The 15,433-nt window shown below is 42.5% G+C and overlaps 1 protein-coding gene across 2 annotated transcripts in view; it reads right to left on the bottom strand.

Annotated features, from left to right (window-relative positions):
* Positions 1 to 2,493: 2,493 nt before the first annotated feature.
* Positions 2,494 to 15,433, bottom strand: part of STX1B (syntaxin 1B) — a 71,102-nt gene continuing 58,162 nt past the window's right edge. The window contains exons 5-10 of one of the 2 annotated variants that reach the window (XM_039330489.1): positions 13,269 to 13,342; positions 10,905 to 11,013; positions 9,833 to 9,906; positions 8,756 to 8,893; positions 6,103 to 6,213; positions 2,494 to 2,788 (exon numbers count right to left, since the gene is read on the bottom strand). In XM_039330489.1, the coding sequence (XP_039186423.1) occupies positions 2,726 to 2,788; positions 6,103 to 6,213; positions 8,756 to 8,893; positions 9,833 to 9,906; positions 10,905 to 11,013; positions 13,269 to 13,342 (569 nt within the window). In that variant the 3' untranslated portion in view covers positions 2,494 to 2,725. Of the gene's footprint in view, positions 2,789 to 4,621; positions 5,222 to 6,102; positions 6,214 to 8,755; positions 8,894 to 9,832; positions 9,907 to 10,904; positions 11,014 to 13,268; positions 13,343 to 15,433 lie in introns of those variants that run through there. The other variant, XM_039330488.1, reaches the window with a different exon arrangement.

Here is a 15,433-nt window from a genome sequence, read left to right as displayed (position 1 = left end):
TTCATACTAACGAATGGAATGCTGATTCATCCACAGCTAAAGTTTTGGGGGCCAGCAGCATCAGTCCTCTGTGTAGCTAGAGGTCCTAAAACTAGAAGGAAATGTTTGGGGGGTATCTATTAGACAGGAATGCCCAGTCATTCTTTATAGGAAATTCAGTGTCTTGAGTGAACTGGTCAAAAAAAAAAGATAAGGGAACCACCTTATCTTGAGCTGTGTGTGTCAATTTAAGGGTCAACTGCCTCATGAAACAGCACAAGCTTCGCCAAGCACGAGACTATGCAAAACGAAAGACATCTGATGAAGACGGGCTCTCTTTTGACTTAGCTGGGTTATGTTTTTGATTATTGTTGAGGAATTCCTCAAAAAGACCACTTTCTGAACTAGGAACATCTTAATGTGCTGTTAGAAATGACTTAACGTAATTAGTGGGCACTGTTACTGAGCTTCAAAGTAGTTGTCCATGGGAACTCTGTGTGTTTTAATAGCCTCAGCTTTTCTCTGCCCAAATAACCTTATACTAAAAATAAATAATTTCAACCTCATCTCTGCACTGAGTTTATTTAGACTGCCAATACTGAAACTCTGTAGAGTTAACTAACCACCAAGAAGACTTGTCCAGAACAGTAATTCACGCTGGACAAATAGTCCTCTGGGTCTTCCTCATGCTTAGCTATTCTCCAAGAAAATTTTACAAAAGTAGGAAAACAGCATGCACTGGAATTGCTCTACAAGCTTTTTTAAAAATGGAGTATTCTGTACAAACACATCTCCAAGTTGCTATGATTGTGCTAGCATGATTGTTTTGTTGTTACACAGAAATTTCAAAATGACAATTCCTTAACATATCCACTGCTTATATTAAACAATAGCTGGTGGCGACTGAACATATTGCATTAAAATACAGACACGCCTTACATTTCAGTCTGGAAATGACCGGTGTTTAAGTCATCGCTAAACAATTTAAGAATGACTCTTGACATTTATAAAGAGAGGAATAAGCATGCTCTATGAAATAAGTGCATAGTTATACAGGTGTTAAGGTTGCTGGCAGATTTGCATCACACCTTGTGTCATCTTGGAATGACAAATATCTCTTTTCACTAAATGTCACAAAGGGGCACAATAAATGACTGCAGTAATGCCTTTGGCCAGTGGGAAGGGGCTTCATTTCCTACCACTGCAGATTACTTACCAAGGATCAGTTACGTTTGCTTTGATTGTTTCCTTCTTTCATAGTACATTCACTCTATACAGCCTAACTCAAACCTGATGCCTTCAAGCATATTGAACTTCAGCATCTCTCAACCCCATGCAGCGTAGTCCAATCTTGAATATTGTAGGAATTAAAGTCCAAAGTGTTTGAAGAGCACCCGGTTGGGGAGGGCCACCTTAGGCTACTCTGGTACAGGGTCTCCAAACTTAGCAACTTTAAGACTTGTGGACTTCAACTCCCAAAATTCCTCAGCCAGCCATACTGGCTGGGGACTTCTGGGAGTTGAAGTCCACAAGTCTTAAAGTTGCCCAGTTTGGAGACCCCTGTTCTAGTAATAGAGTGAGGTTTCGCATGGGGCCCTGTGTTAAAGCACAGAGGTTCCTTTGGATAAACATACCTGACTCTGTTTTTTGTTTGGGGTGAGGCCCAATGCCATAGCATAGCTAGCAATAGTTGACTAATACATTGAGTTAATGTATATGTTTGTATTGTGCAGGGTGCTTTGAGGTGCATATGGATTTGAGGTGCATGTGGACTTGCAATCAGATGTGGATGGGCGTTGGGTCTATTCCTACATCAGCTACATTTTGTAAGAGCACAAGAAGACCTGAAGATGGTCCAAGATCCCCTTTTCCTAGCCGGAAGTCAGAACTGTTCTTGTTTTCATGAAGGAAAGGTCAAGCAAGGGTTCACATTTTCCACAGGCAGCAAAATCCCGTGGCACAGTCCACTCCCAAATTGGTGGCCTCAGGTCAGGAGAAGACTGCCCTACCAGGTTGCTTGCATAGAAGAGCTGCTCTGTGGAGCTAATGTTGCTCCATCCATGAAAAAGGAACATGGAGGGAAGACTACATGGGCGGGGATGGGTGGAGAAATAGGCACAACAGATTTTAAACCTGTGTGGATAAGCACATGTATTTGGAATTAAGAGCCAACTTTGGCATTTAGTTGATTTAAGGGGCAAAACACTTCATGGACTGTACCAAATTGAGAAGGAGGTGGGAGAGAGTGGGATGAAAAACAAAAATTCCACAGGAGACTAGCATATCGGGAGTGGCGGGGTGGGAGGCAGGCCAAGGTTTCCCCCCCAACATGCTAACCATCTTGAAGAGAACATATTTCCTTTCTTTCTTTCTTTCTTTCTTTCTATCTTTCTTTCTTTCTTTCTTTCTTTCTTTCTTTCTTTCTTTCTTTCCTCTCTTTCTCTTTCTTTTTCCTTCCTTCCCTTCCTTTTTCTTTCTTCTTTCCTCCTTCCTTCCCTCCCCCCCTCCCTTCCTTCTTTCCTTCCTTCCTCTGCCTGATTCAAATATGCATTCTTTCTTTTCTATCTTGGAAAGTGGAAATGTGAACATTTACCTCATTAGGCTGGATGTAAAGTCTGTCAAGGCACGCGCGCACACACACATACACACACAGAGAGAGAGAGAGAGAGAGAGAGGAAGAGACACACACAGTAAAAATAAAAGAAAAATGGCGTCTTACCAGCACCCAGGCTATCAGGAATGGTTCCTAATGGTGCCAAGTAGTTGTCATAATGTATGAAGCAGCACCTTCTAGATGATTCACTGGGATCTATTTACAAGGGGTGGAATCAATGGATCACTTCTCTACATTAGTGGCCATCATATTTTGCTGTGAAAGCAACAGAGGCTGCAGGCTTTCCTTCCTCTCTCGGTTTACAAAAGAACACATAGCAATCATACACTGTCAAGTTTAGTGAGTTATCAGAAAACAAATAGTTTTCCTAAACTGTTCATTGATTTCTGGCATCAGAATCCCAAGAGGCCTGAGCTATTTCTCAGTTACTCTGGAATTAATGGTAGCCTCAAAAATACCACACGACGTGGGGCCTCTAGAGAATGAATTGCTCCAACTAGGAGAAAATTAGCTGAAGGCTAATACTTCTTGATGTGCGAAGAAGTTTTTTTTTTTAAAAAATTTTTTTTTAGAAAAATCCAAAACATAAAGTTATAAGTCATTCCTGTGCGTCATATTTCTGAAGATGTATCATAGCCCGGAGCTACTTCTTTTGGTCCTCAAGAAACCAAACTGGATCTGAAGTTAGTTGTATGGTTGACCCTGGTATATACAGGTTTTTTAAAAAAGATTAAAGGCAGAGAGGGTAGTGTGAACTGAACTGGGTCTATTCAAGAGGGCAGAAGACATCCAACCTTCATAAGAATCCTCACACTTGGCTTTTGAAATGGAAAGTCCTTTCCTCCTAAATGGAGCCCAGGTCATAATTCCTTCTGGCAGTCTAACAATATCAAATACTCTAAATGTCAATTCCACCCCACCCTCCTCCCAGTCCTAATCTAACCTAGTTCACCCCAGCCTTCTATTGGTGTAAAAAAAAAAAAACATGCATACCAGGTCAACCTAAGTGAGTGACATCACATCTGGTTTGGATCTATATTGAAGGCTGTATTTGGATTTAATTTCTGTTTAATTTCTTACAATTGTTGGATAGCCAGTGAAACAAATTATTCCTTGGCCCCTAGGTGCAAAAGCTGCAATGAGGACAATGCAGCCTTGCAAAATTATTCTGAACTAGCAGAAATTCAGAATTTTATACCAGTATGTACATGGTTTGACTGGATGCCATGATCACTATTTCTTAATTTTTAAATACATGAGTCTCTAGAGTTCTGGATAAGATTGGAAATCATGCTCTTGCTATCCTGAGAGGACTTGGTGACGAACTGCTGAAATTTCCATTCCTTCAGTCACAATAAACCAGATGGTTGTAGTATTGCTTAACAGTGTCACGTCGAGATGAACACCGTAGTCATCTATTTGCTAAATCTTGCAAATGGTGCTCAAGCACGCTCTTTTGGAAAACGGAACTGTGTTGGTGTACCCACTGTCTCCCAGAGTTGCATCCCACCTTGTGTATCACAGGAGCCATCACTGAGAGCGCCTGGGAAATTGAGTCCCAAGAGTTCTCAAGGATGCTGGCGTCCCTTGATAGCTGAGGAATTGAGTTGGTCCCTTCAGTGTGTCATCAGGCTTAGCTAGCCCTGGAGCTAATGCAGATTTCTGCCAAGGGAAGGCAATGAGGCTGGTTATACCAGGGTTGCAAGGTCTGCATATGAAGGAAGGTGCAGCAGGTGAGTAGATTGTGCCCTGAGAACTGACTTAATTTTTTTTCCAGGTACCTAAGAATGAAAATTTTCACATTTCTGAAAAATCTGATTTTTTTTTTTTAAAAAACACCTCTTCCTGGAAATCATGTGCTATGTTGCCCTAAGGACCGACAGCACATGGCTATTCCCATTTCATTTATGGAAAGAGAAAGATCAGCATTGGTTGATGGTATGTATAAACGTTTCTTTTCCTTCAGCAAGGACTGGTGATCTGAGCAACTGGCTACTGCTGTGTGACATTAAATGACGGGGGGGGGGGGGGAATGTACTAGATTGTGGCCTTAAGCTAGTTCTTGATATACCAAGCGTGAGTACTAAAGTATTTCACATTTTCTCCTACCTCTGTGTATTGTAAATGATGGCCTGACAAAGATGAATGCTGGGTTCATGGCTATGCTCTCTCCCGTGCCATGTAGGAAAAGAAGGCCATGAGCCATTCCTTCCCAGGGGGTTCACCGCTGAGATGAATGAAAGGGGAGAAAAGTCTGTGGAGCAGGCAAGAATCACACGGTTGGGACCATGGTGCTGTGGGAAGGACAGTGTGACAACAAGGCCCCCGGATGAGGCCCAGAATACCTGAATATTCTGGGTGGTAGCCTGGTGCCCAGCAAATGAGTAAAAATGGATGAAGAGATGGATGCCGAACAACAAACTTAGATTTGCTGACCCAATAAAGTTGTTTTTATCTATAGGTAGCTGGAACATGTGCTGTTATATCCACTGCATGTACAATTTTTAAATTATTATTATATTATTATTAATATTTTTTTGCTTTAATTTACAACCCAAGAGTGCCCCCAATGGAGGAGGCCAGTACTATACCAAGAACCACACAACAAATTATAATCATTATTTTCTTCTACATTACCCAAGAAAATCCACGGAGCAAGATAGAGAAAGAGAACAGAAGGAGAGAGAGAGAGAGAGAGGGACAGGGAGGGACAGAGAGAGAGAGACAAAAGAGAAAAAAGACAAAGAAGTATTAGTAATGCATTGGATAAAATCTATGAAGCTTGACCTCCAAAAGGTGTTCCATCATGCTACTATGACAGATTCACCATTTAAAACCTACGGGTTGGCACATAAAAGTAAACCATAGGGGAAAAAACACTTTCATTGGAGCAGATTCCTGCCTTGTATTTTATCAACTACAATTTTTTTTATTTAATTTTGATTTAAAAATGGCTCAGTAAGCAAACAACATACCAACCCATTCTCCTTCTCCTCGCCTTGCTTTGCTTAGTGATCTAGTGCAGAGGTCCCCAGCCTTGTGAGCACCAGGGACCAGTTCTGTGGAGAAAGGTTTTTCCACGGACCGGAGAGTGTGTGGTTTTGTGAGCTGCCTGCATCCCATGGATGGGGCTTTGCTTGTTTGTGTGGACCAGTTGCTGGCATGCTGCGGCCCAGTACCGGTCCATGGACCAGGTATTGGGGGGTCCCTGATCTAGTGGTCTGCAATTCAGTCCCAAAACATAAAAAGTGAGTGTTTCTCCCTGTATGTGTTCCACACCTAGGTCCAATGGATAACCACATAAGCCTCTTTGCTTTTCATATTATTCCTTTTTTTCCCCCATTTCCTTGTCCTTCTTTGATCTCCTGTTCTTTCCTTAACTTTTAGCCCTCCTGCCTGTCTTATCTTCAGATCACACCTTCGTAAATAGGTGAAAGTATCGTTCCCTTTCCGGCTACCAAAATCCCCAAATCCCATGCTTCTGATGATAGCCAGGTCCACTTACTCACCCTTCGAGCCTTGCTCTGGTATTTTACAGCTTTCTTGGTGTCAGAGACGGCTCTTTCCACATAATCCACGGAGTGCTCAACATTGTACTCGATGCGGTCAATCATCTCCCCCTGAAATAAGGAGAACAAAAGTCAAGGTAGGACCAGCTGTACACTCAATATCCTCGACAAGTGTAGGAATAGCCTACAAAATATTATCTTAAGGACACTAAGGGCAAGGACTAGTGGCATATCATCCTCAGCTTGACAACCAGCTGGGAATCTGAAACTATGGAAGGCCAATCCTTTCTGTAGACTGAGTGTTATTTATTCTTACTTATTCACTGAATAAATAAATTTAATTTGTAATACACTGTAGTTTACAGAGTTAATTTGTAGTTCAGGGTTGTCCCAAAGGTGCTTTTTCCAAAAGGCAACTGGATTTTCTTGTTTTTTTCTCTGAAAACGTTTCGCTTCTCATCCTAAGAAGCTTCTTCAGTTCTGCCACTTTTGGGACAATCGTGACCTGGATGATTGAGAATCTCCATAGACGTTGTAATTCATAGTATTCATCCATTATGCTGGTTTAGTGGCTTTGCTTCGTACATGTTATATTTGAGCCCCAAAGGACACAGGCATTTGTGCTGGAATCTCTCTCTCCCTCTCTCTCTCTCTCTCCCTCTGTCTCTCTCTGTTTCTCTCTCTCCCTCCCTTTCTCTCCCTCTCTCCCTCCCTCCCTCCCTCCCTCTCTCTGTCTCTCTCCATCCCTCCCTCCCTCTCTCTTTTCCTTCTCAGCGCTGACTAGTTGCAGACCTCCCCTCATCAGAGAATTGAGGGCAGAGCTTTCCAGCATGTGTGAGTGTGTGTGAGAGAAAGAAAGCGTTGCTTCCAGGAAGGGTTGAATTCTGGGAAGCGAAGAGATGTTGATGGTTATGATTCCAAACCACAATCCCACAGTAAATTTTTTTCTGCACTGGTTTTGGCTGACAGGGGCGGCGGAGGAGGAGGGATGACTGCAGTCCCCAGTGACTCCATTTTCATTCTCTGTTTCATCACGTGTGTGAGGAATCTGCAAGTGAATGTCGTTCTGCAACTTTCTTCAAAATCTTCCAATCTGTTCCCTGGCACTCCTGGTTTCCCCACTGCACAGCCTACCAGAGGCAGCTTATTCTGTATCCATCTACAGTGCTTGCTCCTCACTAAGTTCTCTCTCTCTGTGTGTGTGTATGTGTATGTGTGTGTTTTGTTTGGGGGGGAGAGTTCTACAAACTTTCTGATGTCTCCAAATCTGCTAATAACACCCCTTGTGCAAGATGATAAAATTTTGGATACCTAAGGATCAGCAATTTTTGCAAACTGCCCCCCCCCTTAGAAGTGACCACAGAAGAGTGGTCAGTATATCAATCCCTCACACATGATATGAAATACAGGCAGTCCTCAACTTACAACCATTTATTTAGCAACTGTTTGAAGTTACAATGGCATTGAAAAAAGTGATTTACACCATTTTTCACACTTACACCTGTAGCATCCCCGTGGTCATATGATCAGCATTAGTGTGCTTGGCAACTGGCATATATTTATGACCACTGCACTGTCCCTGGGTCTTATAATCACCATTTGTAACCTTCCCTTTGGCTTTAGACAATCAAAGTCAATGGGGGAAGCCAGATCTGCTTGAAGATTGCATAGTTTGTTTAACAACTGCGGTGATTCACTAAACAACTGCGGCAGAAAAACGAGACAGAACTCACTTAACAACTGCCTTACTTAGCAACAAAAATTTGGGTTCAATTGTGGTCATAAGTCAGAGAGTACCTGTATATATCCTACATTCCTGGGACAGCTTACCAAAAACATACAATTAAAAATATGAGTATGAATTAGATTACAAAGAGGTACAATTAAATGAAACAATAGCACAGGAGAAGAAAGAATCTGCATCAGCAAGAACAATATTTCAAAAGCGTTAAAATGATTGTTAAGGAACAGTACCTAAAGAGCTTCAACATAACCTAAGTTCATATTAAGTGAACTTAGCTCTTTAAAGAACTTGGCTCTAATAATAATAATAATGGAAGGGACCTTGGAGGTCATTTAGTCCAACCCCCTGCTTAGGCAGGAAACCCTATACCATTTTGGACAAATGGCTCTCCAGTCTCTTCTTAAAAACTTCCAGTGTTGGAGCATTCACTGCTTCTGGAGGCAGGTTGCTCCACTGGTTAATTGTTCTAATGTCAGGAAGTTTCTCCTTAGTTCTAGGTTGCTTCTCTCCTTGCTTAGTTTCCACCTGTTGCTTCTGTAAAGATGATCGTTTTGGCTTTTGGCCTGGTGGCAAACGAAAGTCATTGGTAGATCCCACTAATGATAAACACTGACTCGCCATTGGTCAACACCTGGCTTCCAAGAAGGGGCATTAGCCTTAGAAACAGACCTCAGTGCAATGCAGGAGATACCTGGCTGCGACATTGTGCAGGATTTTAAAGGAATAGCCTCGCATTAGGAGACCTATATTGAACAAAGAATTCCTGGAGTGTTTCTGAAGTTATTTGGGCTAATCTTTCATTGTGTCCTCTCTTCCCAGCTTTCCACCTGAACAAACTGAATAGTCCAGGCAATCTTGAAAGATAACCTGACACGGCCATCCAGCTCTTTCTACCTTTGTCTTCCATACCTGACTCTCGACCAACATAGCCATGTCCACAAACATGTCATGGAGCTCCCGAATGCTGGTTTCCAGTTTGATGATCTCGTTGTGCCGGGTTTCGATCTCGTTCAGGGCCTGCTTCGTCATCTGTGAGTCCATTTTGATCTGAAGAAAGCCACACGGTTAGAAGACACATGATTAGAAGACAGGAGAGAATCTAGCAGTGAGCATCAATCCAACAACTGCTCCAGCCTACTATCCTCTCTTTCTGCCCATCCTTTGGTTAGTAATTTGGAACAATGAAAGCTAACATGGACACCAGTACAGAACAAGAGGTGCCTCTTATAGATGATTGAAGGTAGGAATTACAGCTTTAAAGAGAGAGAGAGAAAGAGGAGGAGGAGGAGGAGGAGGAGGAGGAGGAGGAGGAGGAGGAGGAGGAGTTCTGATAAGGAGATGGTGAGATATTTCTGCCCTGGTCTCTCCCTGCCCCTGCCCCCCCCCCCACTAAAGATCTCCCTTACTTCCTTGGATTCTGGCAACTGGATTTCAACCACGAAATCAGACGGAGAACATGGTCAAAGAAAAGATTTCTTTCCATTCCTCAAACATCCAAGGATAATGAGTGACAGAACTGACAAGAGAAAGCACTTCTTCCACAGCATGTAATTTGCCTGTGGGAGTCAGTACACAAGATGTGGTGAAGGTCACAAATTTGGGAGGCTTTCAAAGACTGGGTAAGGTCATGGAGAAAAGGTCAGTCAAGGGTTGTTGGTTTTAGTGATTTAACACTAGCCCTGGATTAGGGACACAATGGCTCCAAATTGCAGGAGGAAAAGGATGGGAGAGGATATGTCTCCCATCATCTGCTTGTAAAGACCTGTGGTTGACTGACAGAGGAACAAAATCCTGGGATACAATGGCCTTGATCCAGCAGAGCTATTCTCATAGTGTCTACAAATTCTTGCTATTGCAGCCACCTTTCAACCACGTGAGATCCATCTTTGAAATGTTCAGCAACTTCACATGCTTCCCAAGCTGCGTTCTACCTGTTCTGCTAACCCCAAGAGAACAAGGAAGCCAACTGAGGCCCTAGATACATACGTCGTCAGTGAAAATCGCCAATTTGCCACTCTCTAGCATGTCTTCTAACTCTTCATTGGTTGTTGTCCTGCCAGCTGCAAGAAGGAAAATCAGAGTCATGACGAACAATTGCACGGTAGGGTAAAAGCACTGTCACACAGGATCCAGCTTGCTTCTGGGCTAATTCCCAAACTGCCTTGCCTCCCAATCTGGTTAAGGAGGAAATGCCTGAATTTGTTTTTTCATTCTTCTTGTTTCTAGACCGTAGATGTTTAAAATTCTCATTCCTCAAAGGGAGTTTCCCATCAATGGCTAGTACAAGGTTATGCTGCTATGCATTGGCATAGGAACCAGATCTCATTTGGATCACCATGCGCAAGGGGCTCACTTTAGATCCCTTCACTAAGGACTCTGCCAACTGCAAGACTTGGAAGGAGGCATGTTCAAATGCCATCCACCTTCTTTGGAGGAGCATACCTTCTGAGCTCTAGGTGAAGCCTAATCTGTCGGGTTTCAAAACAGGGTTGCAGACATTTCATTACCTGACTAGGTAACATCATTAATGCTAGTCAGTGTAGAGTTTTATTCCTGTTTATGTTTATTTTTATGCATTTATATTTCATGTTTCTAAACTGCCCATCTCCCTCAAAGAGGGGCTCACTCACTTATATACTTACTAGCACTGATGATGTTACCTAGTTGGGCAATGAAACATCTGCAAGAAAACAACTGAGCTCAGAAAAGACCAAGAACCCCACAAAAGACCAAAAGACCAAGAACCCCACAATTCAACCCTGAGCTATAAATATTCTCTTCTATAAGTTCCACTCTGCACTTATTTACGTGCTTCTTTGTTTATTTATTCATGTCAGAAACAGAAACATTTATGTACTGCTCTCATCTTTCTTACAACTAATGTCACAGAGGTTCCCCACCACCACCATTTCCAGCCTGTACGATCCATCTCTTCTGGGGGAATGCATTTAATATTTTACTATATAGGGACAAAATGAAGGGTTCGTTTGTTTTTTTTAAAGGAACTGCATTTGGACCCTTTTTTTAGCCAAACACTTAGAAAGATAAACAGACATACTTATCTCCAGCTGTCTCTGGATACGATCTTTGCATCGATCTCGATATTTAGACTGAGTTGTGTTATATTCTGTCATCACCTCCACAAACTTGCGAGATAGGGTGGAGTGCTAAGGAAGAAAATGAGGAGATGGTTACAGAGGCAAAGCATAGATAGATAGATAGATAGATAGATGGATGGATGGATGGATGGATGGATGATAGATAGATAGGAGAGAGGGTGAGAGGGAGGGAGAGGGAGGGAGGGAGGGAGAGAGAGAGAGAGAGAGAGAGAGAGAGAGAGAGAGAGAGAGAGAGAGAGAGAGAGAGAGAGAGAGAGAGAGAGAGAGAGAGAGAGAGAGAGAGAGAGAGAGAGAGAGAGAGAGAGAGAGAGAGAGAGAGAACCCTGCCAAAGGTTGAAGAAATCCTTCTCTCTCATCTTGTTTCAAGAAAGATTTGATTCCATTGAAACCTAAGGAAGGGAACTGGGGTTTCCATTGTGTATCTTTTTGACTGAAATTCTATACTTCAAAGCAGGATTAAGATATAAATCAGTAACCATGTGATCAGGTTTTTTTAGATTAAAAAAAATCTTAATGTTGCACCTATAGTGTTTTAAGGGAAGAAAGGGGATAGGGCCAAAGCGTAGAAATTGGTCTTAGCTAAGCAAAGGAAGGGATTACAAAAGCAACCCAAACAACCAATACAAAACTCACATATAGCTTTAGTAGTTTCAAGGGAGAAGAAGATTTCTCCTAGAAAAAAAAAATATCCAGAAAAGGGGAGGGGGGGGCGAAAGAGACCACATGTGTAGGATTAGAGTTTCAGTGTTAAAGTGTTAAGATATTTAACATAATAGTTGGAACTGTAAAGTGTATAGTGGGCCAGAACACACAGTTGTAGTTCATTGGTTGGAGAGTGCGGATTCCTGTATGAGGCAATCCGCACTATGATTGGTTGCTGGGTGAGAAGAGGGTTTCCCTTTTTTCCCGCCTTTTCTCTTCTGTGTACTCTGTATGCTGTTCTGTGGTTTACCTGACAATTTACCTCATGATCTTAGTGTGTGCCTGACTACCTTGTCTGCTATAAATACAGATGTCAAATGTATTTATTTATATAAAACTACAAGTTCGTGTCAGCGTCTCTGACTTCATTTGGACGCCACTGTGCAATTCCCTGACATAAAGAGATTGGCTAGAACGGCTGATTAGGAGTGTTGTTGCTGAGGATCTTAATAACCTGACTGCAGTTTTTAATTATTAAAAATGCAGATGATAACTGCATCGTAACTTGGGATTCGCATGTGTGTTGCTAAAAAAAAACAAAACCAAAATATTGTCATTCTTTTTTATAGGCAGCTGTTGTTTTAGATAAGACATTCTCTTAAGTGTGGAACAGAAGAAAGCACAGTGCACCTTTGAAGAATATGCCCTGGGGACATTTTTCAAAATCAAGGAAATTTAGAATAGTAAAATAATCGGATGGAAAAATATATAAAGCTTGATTGACTGACAAAAGTCATCTGTCAGGGACAAATAATCAGGCAAATTTGTTGAGTCCAAACCACAGAAGTGTTTATTACCACTATCTATATATAAGAATCTGGTCAACTAACAGTCAAAGCTACGGTAAATTGATGCTAGATAGAGATCAACAGAATTCATGGGGAACTGGATTTGGGTCTCTTGTAGCAACGCAACGACTCCAAACTAATGACATATTTAACTCTGCCTTTCAGTTCAGCCAGCTCTTTTCAGTTCAGCTTAAGGAATTAATTTTGGCTATTAATTGAGTGGCAGCTATAATTAGGTCCATGAGTGAAACAAGGAAAAGAGATGGCAAAGGAGTGTCAAAGCTGCAATATAGACCTTGTCCTTTCTAACATAGGAGATACCCAACTTATGTGGTCTTGAGGACCACACTCGCTTTCACTCAGCATGTCAAAAGTCATAGAGCTGAAAGAGACAGGGCTAGCTCTGCATTTGGTCCTGATTTAAGCATTGTAAGGGGTTAGGTTTATAGTAGGGGTATCCTTTTGGATTTTAACTCTTAAAATTCCCCAGCTAGTATGGCTAGCTGAGGAATTCTGGGAGTTGAAGTCCACAGATCTTAATCATTGCTAAGGTTGGATATCCCTGCTTTTATACGATACCTCCTTTGCCTCTATTATGCAATCACTGCCTCATTTCAATCTTTTTTAAAAAAAGAATTCTGTCCAATTCGGAAGTTGTTTCAAAAGGAAAATAGGAGCATACATTATTGCTAAATCCCAATTAAGAAACTAGCACAAGCAAAATTAGGGAAAAAACAAAAGAACATTGGAAAATGAAGAAAACAATGCAAAGGGGAGAAGTAGCTATAGGAGAAGAGATCCAAGACAGAGTACCTGTGTTTTCCGGATTCTCAAGTCAGCGGAGGATCGGTTCTGCACCTCTTCCTGCTCAATTCCCTGCTCAATCGCTGGAGAAACAAAATAGATGAGGAATCAGAGCTGTAGTATAGAAATGAAAAACCAGTGAGTTAGTGCAACGGACATCTGAATTGCTGCCCTTAATGGTGAGCTGGTGAGCTACAGATGAAGTCTCCCAGGCTAGGTGTCAGCCCCACTAGTAGACAGGGGCTGCAATAGTAATTGCGAAAGACCTTGTGAAACAGTGAGAAAAGATGCTACTTAGAGAATAGTCAGATAAGAGGCAACATACTGTAGGTCGTAGCTGAAAAATGGACAGATTTTGTCAATGAAGCTTTACAATATAGTAAACTTAGTTTATTTGGTTGCTTTCTGTCTGGTCTATCTGATAAGATTGACATCAACCTAGCAAATCTGAAAGTATAATTCTCCCATAGTCTCCTTTACCGCCTGAAAAACTAGGGAAGGTTTCTTCTTTTGCCCTACTTCTTTTGCAGCTGCAGGCTAAGCTGTCTCTTATCTGAACACTCCCTGGACAGCATCTCTTTCCCCTGTCTCTCTAGGTCTTTTCCACCTAGTAGTAGACCATGAAATCAACTCCCTAGGATGTCTGTAACTATTTTTATTGAGATTGGCTAGAACAGGGGTAGGCAACCTTGACTCTTTTATGACTCGTGGACTTCAACTCCCAGAATTCCTGAGCCAGCATGGCTCTACTTGGAAACTCTCCCTTTCTCCTCAGCATGGCTGGCTCAGGAATTCTGGGAGTTGAAGTCCACAAGTCGTAAAAAAGCCAAGGTTGCCTACTCCTGGGCTAGAATAACAGAATAACAAGTCTGATTGTATTGCACCTCCTTTTTATAGTTTATTGAATTAGGGAAGTGTGTTGTCTGAGTTACTTCTCAGTGTTATCTGGATGTTCTAAACCTAAAAAACTTTAGCCTGTTTTTCCTAGGTCAGGGCTTTTCAACCTTTTCAACCATTGTACTACTTTTAGGATATGGCAACATCCGAGTACCACCAGTCGCCTAGCAAGGTATCAAAAATTTGATGACCCCAAAAAAAGGAAAAGAGTGATAAAGTACAGGTAGTCCTTGACTTACAACGGTTCGTTTAGTGACTGTTAAAGTTACAATGGCACTGAAAAAAGTGCCCCCCAAGCCACAGCCGAGCAAGACACCTGCCTGCCCGCCTGGCGGCACTCTTCCTCCTGTCCAACGTTTTCATTGTTCTGAGCATTTCTGTTGAGGATTGGCAGCGGGGGTGGGGTGGGGGGTGTTTGGTTTTTATTCCCCCCCGTCTGCTGGGTGGTTGCAGCAGGTTTTGGTCACTTCACATGACCCTGGGACACTGTGACCGTCATAAATATGAATCAGTTGTCAAGCATCTGAATGTAAATCACAAGACCCTGGAGATGCTGCAACATTCCAGCTGATCGGCGCTTCTTCTGGGTTCAGCAGAAGTGCCAGGATCGGTGCTGCTTTCCAGCTGATTGGTGCTTCTTCAGGGCTCAGAAGAAGCACCAGGATCAGCGCCGAGCTCCAGGTGGAGCCTGGCGCTGATCCTGGCATTTCCACTGAGCTGTGACAGCCCCGAAGAAGCATCGATCAGCTGGAAAGCGGCCCTGATCCTGGCGCTTCCGCTGAGCCCTGACAGCCCTGCAGCTCCAGCCATCTCTCGCTCAGGCTTGGCCGGTGCCGCCACAGGTTCAGCTCATTCCCCTCCCCTGCTACCACTTTTCTAGGATGGTCGCGTACCACCTGCCAGGTGCCAATGTACCACAGGTGGTACCCGTGCCACTGTTGAAAAGCCCTGGCCTAGGTAATGGAGTCTGCATATCTCTGTCAAGGTCATCTTCTTACTATGCACACTAAGGCATTCTCCTGCAGTTTAGAGTGTTTCCACCTATCTGATCCCTTCATGAAGAGAGCCATGAAAGTTTCTAGATCAAGGCAAGCACAAAGAATCAGAACCATAATTAAGTTCCAGTTAAGAAGATTTATTGCACAAGTCTATATACAAGAATCCAATCAACTAACGGTCAGTACTAAATTTGCATTAAATAAGAATCAATGGAATTCGGGGGGGGGGGGCTGGACTTGAAGTGTTTGTGGATATGTAAGGATTCTAGGCTGCGTCCT

Source organism: Crotalus tigris, unplaced genomic scaffold, assembly GCF_016545835.1.
Source record: "Crotalus tigris isolate CLP2741 ecotype Arizona unplaced genomic scaffold, ASM1654583v1 scf7180000024427.8105951120:4207309, whole genome shotgun sequence".
Lineage (NCBI taxonomy): Eukaryota > Metazoa > Chordata > Lepidosauria > Squamata > Viperidae > Crotalus > Crotalus tigris.
Note: the sequence above shows the minus strand (reverse complement) of the source record. Positions and strands in the feature narration are given on the sequence as shown.